Source organism: Falco punctatus (genome assembly GCF_963210335.1).
Source record: "Falco punctatus genome assembly, chromosome: 1".
Taxonomy (NCBI): domain Eukaryota; kingdom Metazoa; phylum Chordata; class Aves; order Falconiformes; family Falconidae; genus Falco; species Falco punctatus.
In genome coordinates, this window is record NC_137580.1 from 47,329,535 (window position 1) to 47,349,468 (window position 19,934).

Genomic DNA, 19,934 nt, shown 5'->3' on the forward strand with positions numbered 1-19,934 from the left:
TCATATATATTCAAAATTTATTTTGCATACACTGAATAATCTTCCCAAGTGGAGCCACTGACATATGAAGAGGTGAACACCAGCACACCAATTTTCAAACAAAAGAGGTTACAGATATTTAAGCATGGCTTCCAATAAAAATTGTTCTTTAGCAACGATGTAGTATTTATTTTTTGGCTAAAATGACATTTCCCAATAAGCCAGTGTGTACTCTTTTGACAAGTTACCTTTAAACTTAACGTACATCTGTTCTAAGCATCTCTACCACAAAGATAAAATCACGGAATTAATGTCCCTCTTCTCTAACCAGCCACCCAAATATAAATAAAATATAGTTTTCTCTTATTTACTGAGGAAAATCCTATTTACAGAAGGGCTGTTAATAACCAAGATCAACTTGAGAGACTACATGAAGTACAGCATTGTTACAGGGCATCATCCTCTCTTCGCAGAAAAGAAAATTTTCACATCTCAAAAATGATGCCACCATAAGAAAAAAAAAATCTGCTGTATTCCTTCACACCAAGAAGCCATTAAGTAATATTAGACGAGGCAGCATTTACTGAAATGAAGTGTAGCCAAACTTACACTGAAAGACTGCTCTCAGTACAAAGCATCTCAGTCAAGCCTCCCTTTATCAGTAACAGATAAGAACTTTGTCCACAGTGAATCAGAATATCATGGCTACAGACATGCTCTTTCAGCAGTATATACACACTTAAGCTTTTTCTTATAAAGGCTCTAAAATGTTTGTCCTATATTAGAAAACACTTGAAAAAATCCATTAAGTAACCTGGTATACTAACATCCCCTTCTACATAGTTTCATAGCAACAGAAGAATAAGAGACATTCACTTTGAACATGGGTATCTGCCACACCAAACATAAAACTGGCTTTCTCCTCCAACCAGTACCAGGCAACTACCTTCCTACCATGGTACAGTGATACAAAAGGTGCCCTAAAAAGTACTTCAGTATTTTCCAAGCATGAAAGAACTTAAGCCTGGCACAGTCTTCTTCATATTGGTCCAAAGCTGCTCCACAGCTGAGGCCACGAGCAGAATGCAGGCAATGCAATCATGACCTACTGCCACCTTTGCAGTACGGGAAGGCAAAGCAGAGTGAAAGAGTCCTGCATCCAAATACAGTGCTGAACTGGGGGGGAGCCAGCTTTCCTCCCTATGAGGTTCTCTGCTGCAAATTAATTCCCTGACCTACAATGTACAATATTCTCAAAACCACTCTGCCTACAGTTTTAGATAACAAGTAGTTTCTCTGAATGACCTATTTGATCCATACAAACAAGTGGAAACACATTAAAAAGTTTGTAAATATGGGGAACTACAATTTAAGACTACAGTAGTACACACTATTACAATGCTTTTTTTCAAAGAAAAAATATCTTACAATATTAATCGGTCCCTACATCATACCAATATGAATCTAGAACACAAAAATGAAATAAAATTATCGTTAGTTGTCAAGAGTTTTACTGATGGCTCAACTTACAGTCAAGCATTTTATATTTTCTAGCCATCATGCTTATCATTCTATAGTGAAAATACAAGTGACCAAAAGTTTCCCCAAAACAGTAAAGAAAAGCTGTTTAAACAGACAAGGTTTTAAAGCACACAATTATTTTATTTACTAATTAGAAATGTTTATTGCTGCACATTTGTTTCCTACCCAGCTGTATCATTCCACTGATCACTTAACATTTCTGGAGGGTGGGAGGAAGTAAATTTAAAATCTGCATTCGTAGCCTAACGGAAGAAAAAAATCAACTCTTGTGATACTTACAGGCTATTTACAGTATTTAATTATACAAAATAATTTTCTTCATTCACAGTGATTTCAAGTACAGTAAAAACATATGAAAGGGTTGACAAGCCTGCATGTTTTCAAAGGAAATGTTACAAGCTTTCACTCACTTGCATAACTAAATAGCAAACAGGTACCTGACAAACTGTTTGAAGATGTCAGGTAGCACAGAGAAAACATCTGTTGGAGCAATGCAACTCATACAAGTAATCATTACTAGCAATAATGAAATGACAATCAATTATAAAACAACTGAACTATAGATAAAACTATAGGGAAAAACCTTACAAGACCTACTATCACAGAAACAATACAGCAGACTTGCATTGTCTGGAATTTAAGGTTAATCTTGACATCATCACTTAAATAAGAAATACTTTTCTTCTCAGTTTCACTTTCTTTTCTAAACTGGCACTGTCTCCACTTAAATTAAATTGGAAGAGATTGTAAAAAAGAGAATAATTTTCTTTGAACAAGACTTGGCTCTCCCACCAGTTCCAATCCTTCTTTCCTACATCTGCATCACGTCTTATAAATCTAGACCTCATGAGAACTTCTCTAGAGCCCTGCAGCTCTGTTATATTTCAGAAAAAGCCTCAAAATCAGGTACAATTTGGAAAACTAGCATGATTATCTCCTCACCACAGATCAATGCCCCAGCATTCTGATGTAACTGAATAGGCTGGACAAGGTCTGCTTTTGGTTCCTTCTTCTTCGCTCTACTGTTATAAAAAAAGCCAGACACTCCTCCTCATCTATTCTCAGTTACTAAACTTTAGAAACATGAAGGTTTCTTTCAGCCAGCTTCTTCCCTCCATCTCAATAATTACTCTTCTGTCTCCTTCATTGACCTCCACTAACATAACTAATATAATGTCTCAAGGGTTGCAAATTAAGCAGGCTAGAGAGACTTCACCATTACTTCAGCTAAAAGTACTCCTGGCTCAACTCACACTGTTTAACCTTTCTATCATTTAATAAAATAACATCAGGAATAGATTCTTGCCAACTTTTAACCAATCATTATGTTTCAGAATCCAGCTGGGAGTTTTACAGATTTAGTCTAACTTGTCTCATTTAAAGAGATCTATTTCTGCCTAATTCTACAAGAAAGTGTTCCGCGATGGACAGATGTAATCAAACATGAAAACATTGCACCTCTGAACTGCCTCATTGTTTCCAGCGATTATGGTACATACTCCCAGCTTGCTCTTGTCAAGAATGTTAATGAACACAATTAGTGTTTCTTAGATAACTCGCTGCCAATCTACTATGACACAGGCATTGTCCTATGAGTGATTTAACAGCTCTTTACAGATACCTTCTTCATTAAGGGATGCTCATTAATGCTGACTTTTCTTAAAAATTGCTTCTCTTCAGCAGGGATACAATTCAGATAAAGCACAGAATAAAAGGGATTTTTTTTGTAATTTTTTTTTTTTTTAAGAGATTGCTTATTCTCATACCACTTAAAGTTATCAGAAAAAAGGAAACACCTTCAGATCAGGTTTTTTTACACCTGAAATAGAAAGGCACTTTTCATCTAAGACAGGCAGCAAATAGCATAAGGCCATTTTGCAGTCTAATCGTTAGGCAGCAAGGCCAACTGACAAGCCAGCCCCTTCTCTCACCTATTGTACAGCTTTTGTTCCTATCTACAGGCTGTCACTGGCCTTCTCAACAGCACTCTCAGCTTACTGGTACAAGGGGTATAATGAATGATTTCAGAGCACTGACCCACGGTAATCCAGGTCATTTCACTGTTCAAGGTCACAGAACGACTCTGCAAATACATGCATTAGCACAGTTGAAGATGTGGTTTCCTAGAGGTATCAAGCTGACCACAGCTTATTTAAACTGGCTATGGATAAGGATCTATACACCCACTACACGCTCCCCACTTCTGTCTGCAGACACTCCTCTAGCTGTATGTCAGCACTTGGACGCCATTGTGCATCCACACACTCAGGCAATCAATATCCCACCAAAGCCTCCACCACAACCAAGCTTCCAGGTGATCCCACCTGCTGCTCCATGACTATTCACTCACTGCTGGAGCCAGGTACCTGCAGCACACTGGTTAGTGCTGGAAGAAAGGACAGACAAGGCTACCGCTTTTGATGGCTGCACAGTCTCAAATCAGTTTAAGCTAATAGGAAACTGTGCTTTGAGGGGGTGCCGTGCTGAAGTATGGGGATAAGAACAAGAATATTGCAAATGTGGAATGGAAACCTTTACACTGACGCTACCAATGAACCATGCAATGCCTAAGGAACTACATGTAATAACACAGAAATACGTGTTTCTGCAGATTTTTTATGAAATCAAAGTTTATTTATCTTGTCTGCCCATGCTCAACCACATATCCAAGCTCAACATATCCAAGCAATAAAGCTAAGAGATTTACTGAAACTAAAATGTTTTTAACATTTCTAACCAAGTGCCCAAGGGCTTGTTTGAATCAAAGACTAGGCAATCCACATGCACAGCTGCTGAAGTTTTCATAGGACTCTGACCAAAACCACTCAAATTTACATAAATATTTCCATCTGAAATAACTCTACACATTTCCATTAATACCGTTATAAAACCTAGCGGTGTTAATCCACAGCACTGGTAGATTTAGAAACCTTAACCAGCTAGGAGAAAAAGAACATATTTGGCATTAAACAACATTCTGACTTCAGTGAATAAAAAATTGAGATAGTTATGTTGAAGTACTGCAGCTGTAGACAAAAGACAAAGGCCAATGTGGTATTATACCACATAAGGAGTTATAACCAACAACAGTTTGCCTCAAAACTGCAGATCCCAGATCCTTAATGACCTCCACTCAACATAACAGTGTTCAGGTCCAGGATCATTTCTACTGCCTGTATACTGTAATTAAGTGATTTAAGGATCTCCTAAAAAATTACATAAAGATAATGCTGCCTTCCCTGTTGAGGGATACCTTCAAAATTTTGTTTCATCAATTAGGAAATAAGATGTATTTTCAGACTCTTAATTGCATTGCAGAATAATCCAGACAGCCAGAAATACATTAATTAGATCTACTGAGAGAACTCCTCACATTCCAGCTACAGGGTTAAAATATTTTCGAGTCAAATATGCAAAATCCCTATGGAGGACAATAATACAAATAATAAACAGGGCTGACACCAAGGCCAGAGGTGCACAGGAATGTGTAAAAATGAAAAATATTTTAAAATCCCAGTTATCATGCCAGTCAAAAATAGACATCACTCTGCAAGGCAGCTAGGATTCATCCTTGTTTATTTAAAAGACTACATCAGACCTTACCGGGGAGGGGGAAGGAAATTAAACAGAAAATCCCCTCCAAGTATCAGAACAATTCTAAAGCAAAAATTACAAGAGCTTACATCAGTAACACGGTTTAACTTAGCGTCTCAGTTGCACAAATCAATTCAACAAGCTTTGCAGCCTAAAGATAATCACTTACGCTTCTACATGAACTCCTGCACTGTTTTATTATGAGCACTATATAAGTGGAAAAACAACTTTCGCAGTACTTACAGATACCCTGGGGCAACTGAGATATCAAAGCAATAAAGAGAAATTTGTATTCTATTTGCTTAAATAATCTTCATCTACAGAAACCTTAAGAACTGAAAAGGTATTCTCAGAGCAAAACCAAAAATTTATACAGAGTACATCACACAGTGGTATCAAGAACACTGTATTTTTAAATTAAATTCTAGCTTTTTCCTGAACTATGAAACAAGATGTGGTATTGGCATATAAAAAGTTAGCTTTATTTGCTTTGCAGCAGGAAGAATAGTTTATTTGGGGTAATACTGCTGTTTATCTCAAGACTACTTTTTAAAGTGTTGAAAAAATAGCACTACTTTGAACTGGAAATCCAGCAGGAGTAGATGGCATAAGCAAAAAGGTAAGCATTCTTGCCGAACACAGCACACTTTCTGCATAATTCATTTCACACCAGTATTTACTTCCCACAGCCTTTAAAATGGAAAGTTTTGTGCTCAAGTAGTGCAAAAGCATGTAGTAGCAAAGCCTACCACCTGACAACAAATTTTTCCTTATCACAAGCTGTTTCCACATCAACCGTTTGAAAATTCTGTGAAGCAATACTAACTTGCTAATACATGCAAATCTTTCAAAAATGTGTAAGTTTTTAAAATTACTGTCTTAAAGCCTGCATTTTTTTCAAGAACATTGTGCTGCAATGAGCTAACAGAAATACATTCCAAAGCATGTTTGATGCAGAAGACAACCACTCTATCTTTACATCAGAGAACAGCAAAAAAAGGGCAGTCTGAAATTCATCTGTTCTCTCAAACTGCAAAATATTTTGTCCTCCCTCCTTCCAATATGTAGAAATTCTTGTTGGGCCCAATGCATAGTATGTAAACATCTAAAGGCTTTCTTTTGTTTAATGAAAACTTACTTATGACACATGAGAAAACAAGGTTACACAATATTCCACAATTATTCATCATAATCTATTATTTGTATTTGAAATATAAATTTACACAGTGTTATAGTATTGATGTTTTCTCCCTTGAAAATGGATGAAGTAGTTAATTTATTAATTATTTCATATAGAAAATGCCAGACTAACCTTCAAGGATGTTAAGGTCACAATGAAAACTAAATTCCACTGCTAAAAACTGTGTTTAAAAAAACATTTTGCCTTTTTTATCTTATTTCCTGAGCATTAAAGTAAAATTATACTAAGGAAAGGGGGAGGTTTCTTTTCTTACATGATTAAGCAAAAAAGCTTCTAACAGAGGAAAACAAGACTTAATCCCCAAGTATGGAAATATCACCAAATAAATAATTTGCACGTATTGCTAATTGTGCTAACATGGTGCTACCACACACACGGAGGAAAGGCGACAAATAGCAGCTTATTTAAGTCGTAAGACTACATAACAATTCAGTGGCTGATTTTATCCTTATTTGCAACAGTAAAAGAAAAAGATTAAAAAGGAGGAATACAGCAGAGCTGACAGGAATCCTCTGATGGTACTGTTGAAGAATGTGGAAGAACTATAAAGCCCCTGATAGTCAGCCATGTCACATTACATTAATTCCTACAGAATTGGATCTCATATAGTCTCATAATTCAGAAACGCTGAGAAAAGTCAGTTTTAAAATGACCTGGCTCCGCTGTCCTCATTTAGCCTTCAAATGCTCTGGGAATTATACCAGTACATCTTGGGTCCACTATGTCAATATTCAAAATATCAATGTGTCAATTTTTCTTAATAGAAAGAGTATTATCTAGGGCAGATAATCATGCATTAAGAAATGAAACATCTTATCTTTTTAAACAGAATGTTTCAAAACCTCAGAAATTAAGAGCCTTCTACAGCTGGGCTCTCCTTAACAAAGAAGAAAATACCATTATTTTTTAATTTGAACAAAACTTGTGACATCTGGACAAAAAACTCCCTGTTCTAACTGAGGTACAGATAAAATATTAATCTTGCTCTCCTGTTATGGCCTCATGTTTTAAATGGATGACTACCTCATCTTCCACCTAAGACAGTATTTTTCCATAGGAGTCTGCATGCAATGAATGTGGTCATTGCAAGCAGATGGTGCAGTATAAACTCACAACACAGTCCCTTCAATAACAACCTATGGCTTCCTCAGCATGAACTATTTAATATAATATAATTACATCCTTTTTTTACTGATAAAAAATTAATTGTATTTTGTATACAAAGATAAGTTCCCTTTTCATTATTTATCAACTTGTCAATCTAGCTTCAGTTTCACCCTTATGCATTATTGATTACCACCTGGGCTGTCATTCCATTCTACACAAACTTTAATTTATTTTTAAATATGTATATAAAAAAATTCAGAAGTCACACTCTGAAGACCCTTTCCATTTCCTCACTACAAAGAAATCCATGCAAGTTCAATAACACAGTTCATTGCAGCTCAGTCATGGCCCTCTTCCACTCAGGGAATTTTACTAGGCATGTTGCAAATCCTGCAGCGACTTCAGCATTGTGTGTGGTGGTGGTGGTTATTTTTTTTTTTTTTTTGGGGTGGGGGTACTAAATCAAAGAAAAAAGCAATATAGAAATATGCCCATGTACATGGTACAAGCTAAGGCGAAAGGTTACTGGACTGGTTTCCCAGTATCAAGCTGAAATTGGTAACGACATACTAAGTAACCCATTATCAAACAATCTTCACTGCTTCCATGAGACACTAAAGAGTATCACATACAGAGCTACCCTACTTTTAGACTGCCTTATCCATCCATCTCCAGCTTAAGAAAGCAAATAATGTTTTTATGCTTTTAAGATACACAAAAAGCATATTTCTAAGATGAAGAATATAATTTTTTTAATTAAAAATTTGTTTTTGATTCAACAAGGCCAAATGCAAGGTCCTGCATCTGGGACAGGAAAATCCTCAGTATCAATACAGACTGGAGGTTGAGCGGATTGAGAGCAGCCCTGAGGAGGACTTGAGGGCATTGATAGATGAAAAACAAAATGAGCTGGTAACATGCTCTAGCAGCCCAGAAAGGCAGCCATATCCTGGGCTACATCAAAAGATGCATGGCCAGCAGGTTGAAGGAGGTTATTTTCCCCCCTCTACTCTGCTCTCATGAGACCCCACCTGCAGTACTGCATCCAGCTCTGGGGCCCCCAGCATAAGGACACAGACATGCTGGAGCAAGTCCAGAGAAGGGCCATAAAAATGATCAGGGGGCTGCAGCTCCTCTCCTATGAGGAAAGGCTGAGACAGTTGGAGCTGTTCAGCCTGGAGAAGAGAAGGCTCCAGGAAGACCTGAAGCAGCCTTCTAGCACTAAAAGGGGGCTACAGGAAAGCTGGAGAGGAACTTTTGACAAGGGCATGTAGTGATAGGACAAGGGGTAACGGCTTTAAACTGAAAGAGGGTAGGTTTAGGTTAGATATAAGGAAGGAATTATTAACTGTGAGGGTGCTGAGGCACTGGAACAAGTTGCTCAGAGAAACTGTGGATGCCCCATCCCTGGAAATGTTCAAGGCCAGGTTGGATGGGGCTTGGAGAAACCTGATCTAGTGGAAGGTGTCCCTGCCTGTGGCAAGGGGGTTGGAAGTAGATGATCCTTACCATCCCTACCAACGCAAACCATTCTATGATTCTATGATTTTAGCATGCTCCTTTGTGACAAAGGAGATTACCCAGATGGGCTCCTGGCAGCATTTTACTCTTTACTCATTGTTTCCCACAGCCCATTTTTAGCCTCTTCCCACACTCTATGGTAAAGCTCCTTCTGCCTGTATGGTGTAAGTGTTACATAGCAATTATAACTTTACAACAGGACAAAGCTTTGTTGTTATTGACACTTGATTCTCAACTCATGTCTCTCACCTGTTAAATTGAGCTGGAAGAAATACAGAGTAAGCCTGGCTGAAACAGCATTTTTGATAGCATTATCATAAAGTCATTTAGGTTGGAAAAGACTCTGAAGATCCAAGTCCAACCATTAACCCAGCACCGCCAAGTCCGCCACTACACCATCTCCCTAAGCACCGTATTTATGCGGTTTTCTTAAACACTTCCAGGGATGGCGATTCCACCACCTCCCTGGGCAGCCTGTTCAATGCTTGACCACCCTTGCGGTGAAGAAATGTTTCCCAATATCCAGTCTAAGCGTCCCCTGGTGCCACTTGAGGCCATTTCCTCTTGTCCTATTGCTTGTTATCTGGGAGAAGAAACTGACCCCCACCTGCCTACAACCTCTTCATGTAGTTGTAGAGAGCAGTAATGTCCCCCCCAGCCCCCTTCTCTCCAGGCTACACCCTTTTCCTCATCTTTTGTGGCAATACTCCTTGCTGCATCCAATAAAGGATGGAGATTCTCCTTGGCCCTCCTCCCGTTTTTTGTTAAAAAATACTGTTTTATCTTTCACAGCAGTGGCCAGCCTGAGCTCTGGCTGGGGGCTTTTACCTCTCTAATCTTTGCCCTGCGTAACCTCACGACCTTCAAGTCCTCAAGAGTTGCCTGCTCTTTCTTCCAATGGTGTTAAACTCTCCTTTTTTCCCCGACTTCCAGACAAAGCTCTCTGTTCAGCCAGGCTGGTGATCTTCCCCGCCAGCTTGCCCTTTAACACATAGGGACAGACTGCTCCTTTAAGGCTTCCTTTTTGAAGAATTCAAGAACATTCACCACCTATTTTATATTTCTACAGAAGTTAAGACAGACAAGCCATAACAACGCTGAAATATGCTTCAGTTTTCTCTAAGGGCTCTGATTCTTCAGCAACATTAACTTACACTGTGATAGGTAATGAGGTTCAGATTCATAGGTGTCTGCTGCTCACCCACTGTATGAAGGAGTGACCTACGCATGAAGGAGCCCACTAAAGCCTACATTCTGAAGCCTAACGTTATAGCATACTGAAGCTGCTGATAGCTGACTTGAAAATGCTGGACTGCCAGTCACAGTTATCCAGAACGTGATTCCCAAGCAAACAGCAGAAAAAGAATGAAAAGCCAGTAAAATATGCTACCAGTCAATGCAACATCCATCGCTCAGAGCAGTTAGCCACAAACAGTCATGTGTCACGGATATTACAAATTCTGCATTTTATTATTCTGTGGTACAGTGGGAGGGGTCACACAACCAGGCAAGTCCACAGTTTGCTTCAGTCAGTGCCCTGATGGGGCAAATACCTTCTCAGTGTACTTTAACAGATCGAATTACACATTGCTGAGACACCATCTGCAGTTCAAGGAATAATTTTAATAAAATCATGCTAGGAACTGACTCATATGCTATTCTGAGACCTTGCTACCGTATGCGGAGAAGTAATTCTCAGTATACTGAAACAGCAAGTACTATGATCCTGAAAACATTTCCACAATGTAAAGTACTTCCGCACCTATGAAGTCCTAACAAAATCTGAGTTAGAAATAAAGGTTTCTTTTATGCTTTGCTCTTAAAAAAAACAATTAAGTTCTGTAATATGTAACAATAAACCTAATTCTATTTAAATAGCTGAAAAATTATTTTAAACCAGTTTATCAACTCCAGTAACAAGATATTAATCTATGGAAAATAGCAATGATTGAGGCAAATTAATTTGAAGAATGATAAATTAAAAAGTGTACCAAAGTACCATTACTTATAAAATTCAATACCATGTGATGTTGGGAGCAGCCTAGAAAAGGACACCTTATTATACCACTAAAACAAAAATACTTCCATGAATTATTCGTGTTGCAGGGAAAAAACCCTCAGATGAACCAGCACTGCGTATTACTGAAGATTCACTGATGCAAGCATGTTTTCCTTAAGAAAAAGTACTTTCCCTCTATTACCATCAATAAAATGAACAATAAAATTTCAAAAAACTGAAATATGACACCCTATCTAACCTCTTCTTTCATTTAAGAAAAACTTGCATAGCTTTTCATCATGCACCTCTTCATGCTGAAGTAAATGTCAACTTTAACAGAAACTAGTAGAGGAAGAAATGTTTTATTCTGTTGGATAGGTATTAACCACACAATAAATGCAAGGTACTGTATTAATAGGTATGTTCTTACAATATTCTACCAGACATGCAAACACCAAAGCAAAATGAGGCATGTCATTTTGATAACAGGCTACCGTAACTAGGAAAACCTGTTATATCACCTTAATGTAAAAATAAGATGCGAAGCTTTGAAAACCATTACCTTGATTCTTACTCAGATACATACCACTCGGCATCATGCTATAGTCAGCCCACAGCATTTGAAATTCAAGTTGCAAGACCTTCAGAAGTTTTAAAAAGTTAATTTACTGTAAAAAATATTTTTTATAATCAAATGGCTTAGTGCTAAGGCAAAACAGTGTAAGACGAGATTTAGAGTTACAGTTCTTTACTAAAGAAGTATCAGTCTTGAAGACTGATATTCTCTGCATATCCACAGGAATAACAGAATGCACCATACCTTCAAGTTGCCTTCACTAATACTGCTGGTTTTAAGATAAAAAATATGATGTCCACTATAAAGCATTACATCCTTTAGGCAGAATCCTTCTGTTTTTGTCTGAATCTGTTCACACACTATAGTAACCTTACAGCTCTTTAGCAATAGTACCAAAAGCTAAAACCACAATGATCTAAATCTTGAATCTTAACAGTATCTGAAGAGCTAACAGAATATAACCTCTCTCTAAAAAGAATCGACTTCTAAGACTTGTTGGTCTTTCAGAAATATCACACTAATTAAAAGGTATTTTTCTTCTCTAGCTAATAAAATGAAATCAAATTTCAAAACATCTGTTAATCAAGCAGACACTCAAATCTGAAAATAAGCAATCCAGGAACAATGAAATAACTCCATGATGAAAAGACAAAAGGACAATAGATTTTTGAAAACTTTGTCCCTAGAACACACTAAAACCTGATAGAAAGACCATGCCTCTGTAAACTTTATGGAGGTAAAAAAATGGGAATAACCTGGAAACCTTAATAAATGGAAAAACAAAAAAAAGGGAAAGATTATGCAAAGACTGTGAGTTTGGTTAACTGTTCTGTGGTTTCAAGTTCCTTTTCAAAACCATTGCCTGAAGACTCAAAGAGCCCATTTCTAAAAAAACAGGTCTCAGAATTGTGTAATTGCCATTGCAGGTATCACAGAAGTATTGCACATTGTAGCTGCTATCACTACATTCACATACACAACCTTCCATTACAACCATTTTGACCGCAGAGTTGGCTGCTGGTTCTCCACCTTCCTCAAACTCCACCGTACCTTAGGCTAAAACTACTTTTTCCTCTTACCATGCCATGTTTGATTAGCAAATACTTACATTCTGAATCCTTACTAAAATACTGACCCTTCCCCCTTGCTTGGCATCTACATGACATTCTTAAACAGAAAAAGCAGAAAACTTGGATTTTACACAAAGGCCTACAAAATAATCATAAAAGTCCTAATTAGCAAAGCCATTTTTGACAGGACATTTGACAATGCATCTGACCTAGTCTACAGAACTTTGAAAGTTCAAAATTACAAGTATAGCTACATGAAAAAATAAAATCATCTTCATCTTTTCTTTCACCTCTAGCAACAGATTGTTTTAGTAACATCAATCTGTGTGACAAATTAAGAAATTACCAGGCATTAGAAGGTACCAAGAGTCACAAGGTGGTGAGTCACGATATAACAAGCCAAGCAAACTGACCAAGGAGCTATTAGATTCTGCATTTCTTGCATTCCTGTAAGTGAAACATTCAGAGAAGCTACTTTTTGAACAGAACAGCTCCTCAGGTCTGCCTGCAGTACAAGAAACAAATCAGAAAGCCTGAGAACCTGCAGACAAACAGGGAATAAATTGTTATCTCCAGGGATAAAACAACCAACAGGGAGATGATCTTGCACCATGATATTGTTCATCCACCCTTCTTACCAGAAGACCTTTCCTAAAAAAAACAGTCTGGAAAGAATTTGCCTAAAGTTTGTGGAAGGTCCGTTACTGGAGGTTTATAAGGACAAGTCAGGTAGAAGTGTGATTTAGCTACAGCTGATCCATCACACAGCAGACTAAAGTCAATGAGCTTTCAAGATAAATCTCTTCACTATTTTTTTCCCCTCCGAGTCACTGAATTTTGATTGTTACTAAACTTACAATTTCCAGTTTGGTCAATCCTTCAACTCCACATTTTTCTCTAGGGACAGTACAGTAGAAAACTGAAGATATTCAGGTTAGAAGTATTAATATTGTTTCTGACATAATAATACGCTGTCAACTCTCTCTGTGGGTGCTCTTAAAAACAAACAAAACAAAACCCACACACTTAAAATTTAATTTTCCTGCAATCAAGCACATAATACTTGACTTTTTTTTCACTTCAACACTCAGCTAAATTAATGTGAACATTTGCTACGATAATCAGGACACTATCCTTAAATTCATCTCAACTTGATTAGTGATTAAATTCTTTGATACAATGAAGTTTGGTATATTTTATTAGTAGTAACAGTAAGAAATTCTAGCAATGGGTGAAGGAAAACACATACTTTACACTTAACTGCCATTTTTCACTTGGCTGAGATATAAACAGTTCTTTATTACTATTGTCTTTCCACTTACAATTCTCTTGACTTGACAGGAAGCATTTACTTGTGATACAGAAATCCTCCTACAACCTGAGCATGGTGTATTCTGGACTTGAACCTACTTCAGTTTGAATTGTTTTTCTTGGGCGTGACTGGGAGAGGAAGTATCAAAGCATTTGTGCAAGTATGAAGTGTACCACAAAAATAGTTTATACCTCTAAAAAATTGAATTTTACTACTGAAAAACTTGGTGTAGAATGGTATACAGTATGAGAGGGACAGTTATATTTTCTTAATTTGTTCTTCAATTTCTGATTTTTTTCTTAATAAATTGTCATGGTTTAACCTGGTAGGCAGCTAAACACAACTCAGCTGTTCACTTGCTCCCCACCACAGTGGGATGGAGAAGAGAATCAGATAAAAAAAAAAGTAGTGAAATTCATGGATTGAGACAAAGACAGTTTAATATGACAGGAAAAAAGGGAAATAAATAATAATAAATTAATTAGAATATTCAAAACAAGTGATGCAAAATACAATTGTTCACCACCTGTTGACCAATGCCCAGTCAGTTCCTGAGCAGTGGTCCCCTGCCAGCTTTTCCCCTAGTTTATTATACTAAGCATGACATCATATGGTATGCATTATTCTTTGGCCAGTCTGCATCAGCTGTCCTGGCTGTATCTCCTCCCAGCTTCATGTGTCCCCAAAGCAAGTGCTGGCAAGGCAGCATGAGAAGCTGAAGAGTCCCTGACCACTGCTTATAGCAGCAAACAAAACCATCAGCATATTATCAACATTACTCTCATCCTAAACCCAAAACACAGCACAATACCATCTACTAGAAAGAAATTTAACTATCCCAGCCAAAACCAGGACATAATTCAAATCAGAAAACCATCCAAGTTATAAAGCTAGACTTAGCTTAATTGGTCTTAGCAGTCTCTGGTTGTTCTCCCTTCAAGCCTCAGTCAAACTATAGCTGTAGTTTCAGCAAATGCTCTCAGGAGTCTCGTATTAGGTGAACTAAATTATACCACAGCAACTCAGACACAGATTCATACTTCTGACAAAATTTACAGACAAAACCCCTCTTCTGCTTGGTTCCTCAGTAGCTCCTCTCATCTTCAAGACTATTTACATGAAGCAAATAATATCCCTTAAAAAAAAATAAATCATCAACGCTACCAGCTGTCTTTATGTAGTTCATTTACTAATGAAAAGTTAGCAGAAAGCTGAGCAGCCACAAAAGACCTAGCTACTTTATCCTGCCTGAAATTTTGAATTATTTCTTATGTTCTATTAAGGTCTGTATGCTTATTTTAAGTAAAAGAAACAAAGTCTTTAATATATGTTCTTATTGAAGGGAAAGCATCAACACTCTTAAGTGAGATGTAGTAGATTTAATTTATGGATCGTGTTTTCAAAAAATATACCTTTTAAACTAAGGTAAGGCATAGATCTGCCAAAGGTTCATTATAAAAGGATTTGACAATAAGAACTAATTAATACAATAAATAATAATGTAATACATTTAATGTACACAAAAAAGTCAATAAAATCAGTAAAGTGCCATTATGATTACCTGACAAGAACGAAACTGGTTGACTAGCAGCGTACATCTCTGTGGGTCTTTTCTTCCATCCAAACTGTCCAGTTCAGCTGCTACTTGATTTAGTTCCTCATCAGCATAGTAGAACTGAGCAAGGAGCTGTGGGTCTGTTCTCTGTAGTGAAAACAGAGACATATACAAAATGACATGATTTTTGCAAATAAAAACCCACTTCAGCTAATTTATTGCATTATTTTTTTTCTTTTACATTTAATCCAGGTAAATACTGTGGCAGCACAGAAAAGAGTGCTCTTGAGATATTTATGCACACTTAGAAATTTTTTCTACCTTGAAAAAAAACCCCAGACCTCTCACCTAATGAACTTGAGGCATTACTCAGCTACTGTTATCTCCAAAACCATCCTGGCATTCTTACTACTTGTGCCATAATTATCTGGTGAAGCAAACAACTGAATCACCGGTTTTGTTTATTAAACACTTCAGTTCTAGGCAAAACAAGACAAAGTTGCTTTCCAAATTAAAAAAAAACAAACCAACCCCCCCGAAATCTATCAAGCAATGTGATACTCTACCAAGCACTGTGGTAACTCCTGCAACATGATGGACACTGCTACCTGGTCAGAATCTTCACTTTGAGTATCACAAGAACCAAGCCACAAAAGGTAAAAGGTACTGAATCTACCAGATACATTACCATAGACCAACAGATGTAAAGACTTCACAAAGCAAATAATGTGACTAAACAAGGCATTACAGCATGGCAACTATGCCACAAGTCTTCCAAGTGGCTAAGGACAGAGTTATCACAAAGGATTTTTTGCCACATAAAAACAAAACAGCACTTTTAACAGCAATAACAGAAAAATGAAACAATACACCACCAAAAATAGAGACATATTACTAAAAATTTACCCCTTTTATTAGTAGTAAATAATAGTAGTAAAAAAAAAATAGTAGTAAAAGAGCTACTCCCTCCCTCTTCCTACCTGCAGGCGCCAGCAACTTGGTTAAACATTTATGGGCTCAGATAAGACAACCTCATGTTACTCTGAAGTAGTCATCAGTAAAACTTACACAGATTTGTCAGATGTATATAAAATCAAGATAGTTGTTTTTAATCACAGCATCAGAAACATTAATAAACTAACTGTAGACTGGGTATTACAGTTAGTTGTCACTAGATGAAAGAAAAAACCCACCTGATACTACTGAAAAATAGCTGCAAAGTGTCTGAAATTGATTCTTAATGCACTGAAAAATGAAGCAATACAAAAATACTTTTAGAAGGACCTATTTATGTGTAGAACCAGTAAAAACAGAGACCAAGTTGCATGGAAGCATTTCCCAGCGACTCCAACATTGGGAAAAAAACGACAACATAGAGAACTTCCAGGTACAGAAATCCATTGGGTTAAAAGAAAACATTGCTTTTATAAACTAAAGCTAATAGCAACAGCATAGAAACTACCCAGTAACACATTTTCAATGACAACTCAATAAGATGTACAAGCTGAGTACAGCAGAGCAAAACATGTACCAACAGAAACAAATGTAATACAGTGAAGAAATTAGTCAACAGCTAAACTGAAGATAACATCACTTTAAAAGTCAACATCACCAAATGCAACAAATGGCAAAGGACAAAACCCAAAACCACTGAGGGTATAATGAGAGGTATCTTGTAAACCATAGCATTTTCTCTCTGAAACATTTTCAGTATTGTAAAAGGACAAAACACCAAAAGTTCTTAAGGGATTGGCATATGGATGCAGTGAGATCAGAAATGCTGCTGTAAGCAAACCACAGGTTTAAAGCACTAATAGAGGTGATAAAGGCATATTGGAAAGCTGAATCTCATGCTTCACATAAACCCAGTTCTGCAGCGCTAGTCCAGAAGACAGGAACTGTCTTCGATCACACAGAAAGATTAATGGCAACCCTCTGCCAACAGCAAAACAGGTTCAGAAGCAGCGAGAGCACTATTAAATGGTGTCAGGAGTCCCTGAAAAAACGCACTTATTTTTGCTTCTTACTTCCAAAAAAAATTTCAACATAAGATACCACACCATATTGTTAAAATCCCTATTTTAGCCTCCACAAGATACATATCCTGCAAAAGAATCCTTTCAGGCGAACTTCATAGTGCAAAAGCATTAAAACCTGCACAGCTGTTCAGTCCCTGAAAAGGAATAACAGTATTAACAGCTTTTGAAGAAAACAGTATACATCCTCCATACTTGACAGGATCAAGGAGTCAGGTGATGCTAAATACGCCCTCAGTGTTACATGCTGAATTGGTTCCCAGTCAGCAACTTAATGAGACAACAGCAATCCACCCTGCAAACAGAGGCATCAACTCCTGTTCCTATATGCCTTACTTGTGCATGAATGGAGTGAATTTAAGGCTACCTTTAATATTGCTGTGAACAGTCACACTGCCCAGCAGCTTCCTACACCACTACTTCACACCACCCAAATTCTGAAGCAAGTCAGAAATGAAAAGTATTTTCAGGCCGTTGAAATGTAGTAACCAGAGTGTTAGGTTCTTTTCTTCTTTAAACAGCCACTATTTACAAAACACAGAGCCTTTCCAATCATATTCTTCCTCTTAATACTTTCAATGTCATCTATTATTAAGTAGTTTCAGTACCTAAGTGTAAACTCTCAAAAATTTACAGTCTTGGATAATGTCTTCACTACAGCCTGCCCAGGGAGAAAAGTAAAGCTTGCAATAGATGGTCAGGGAAACAAACAAAATTCAAAATGGACGATAATAATAGGGAAAGCCTATAATTAAACTACCAAACTTAATTTTGTCTAGCTCTAAACTTCTGCATTTTTAAGTAAGACTTAGTAAAGCATTTCTTTCAGCATTTCCACTACCCAACTATCTTTATTATTTCAGATTTTTACTTTTTTCATCAGCATTCATTAAAACTTTCTAGACAAAGTTGTTAACTAAAGATGCAGGAGAAGTGTAGAATTGCGGCAAAGCATGACTGCTGATTTATAAACATCTAAATTCTACTGGGGAAGCAAAATAAGGCAGTTTATTAAGACTGGTCTCAAGCAAAACAAGTAAGGCTGAGATACTTGCTCCCATGTGGCTGATCTTTTAAATTGAAGGAACAATAGTTTTAATTGAGTTCTCTCTACTGTGTTATGTTTGGTGTGGATTAGTTGCATGATCTTTGATTAACTGTGTCAATCATATGTGGTCCCCGGCAAGCCTAAGCTGCATGACACTAAATCTCTTAGCAGGGGGCCATTTAAAGCCAATAACCACAACTTTCTAAACTCAACTTGTTCCAATTGGTAGCAGAAAATAAGAGATAGTGCCATGCTCAAAGCCAATGTTTACTTTCAGTTTATGCAACATATGGTTTAGTTATTTCCCTCCAAATTACTTATTATTCCTTGGCAGAATAAGAATTAGTAATTCCCATTCTCAGAGGCTCAAATTAATAGAAAGACTTCATGTGAAAGCACCTAAACCAGAACCTACCACTTATCCTGGTAGTTTGTTTCAGGAATTAATCACATTTACCACCAAATTATGCAACTAAACTCTTGTTTTGATTTGTTGGACTTCAACTTCTAGATACTGCTCATTTTACATTTTTCCACTAAAGCACCAAGTACTTATTTGACTTTCTCCAGATCCACAGACTGCAGAAGCCCCTTTAACCATGCTGCAACTGTAGGTTGCACATACAGTTTTGGAGGGAATTTTTGCTGGGCTCTGTGTAAGTTTGTGTGTGGTGGTATTGTTGTGGTTTTCAATCTGTTACCATCCCAACACTGTCCTGAGTATGAACTATCCAAGTAGCAATCTCATTCTACAGGTATACCCTGCACCTTCTGTCTTAGTACTTGTTTATATTCAACAACCAACATTCAAATGGATTCAGCCCAGCAAATGGTTCAAGTTACCCTGCGTAGCTATATGGCCAGGACATAATTTACCATACCACTGGAGTACATTCACAGATTTGAAATCAGCACTTAGGTGAGTCGTAACTTACTATCCTGATTTTATGATATACATCAATTATCACTCCACTCAGTACAAAGACCAGAATCAGCACGCTATCAGTTACTTTTTTTTAAACACTTAGCCATGTCATTTAATACTGCATTATGTGTCTTTTTTGTGAAAGATCACTCGCTGAATATTTGTTTTAGTGATTTTTACTATTTATTAGGTACCACTCCCATTAGGTCAGAGATCAAAATCACAAGACTGCCTGCCATCCACAAGGTCAGTATAAAACTGTTCACATGAAAAAGTTGCATTAACTCTTGCACCAGTTACACTCGAGTTTTGCCCATGAAGTCCCATTAGTAAAGAGCAACTAGGATGAGGTTAGTTCAGCCTGTTGCACAATGAATTCTGATTTGATTTTTCAAACAGGATGTATACCGACTATGACAATGTTAAAAGGAAAACAAATTAAGAGACCTGTTACAGGTTATTAAATCA

The 19,934-nt window shown here is 37.2% G+C and overlaps 1 protein-coding gene across 7 annotated transcripts in view; it reads right to left on the bottom strand.

Moving 5' to 3' along the window:
* The window catches only part of ZFYVE28 (zinc finger FYVE-type containing 28), a 165,199-nt gene that overhangs the window by 69,726 nt on the left and 75,539 nt on the right, over window positions 1-19,934 (bottom strand). For all 7 annotated transcript variants that reach the window (XM_080410366.1, XM_080410363.1, XM_080410365.1 and 4 more), the window contains exon 2: window positions 15,464-15,604. In XM_080410366.1, coding sequence (XP_080266492.1) covers window positions 15,464-15,604 — 141 coding nt within the window. The remainder of the gene's footprint in view (window positions 1-15,463; window positions 15,605-19,934) is intronic.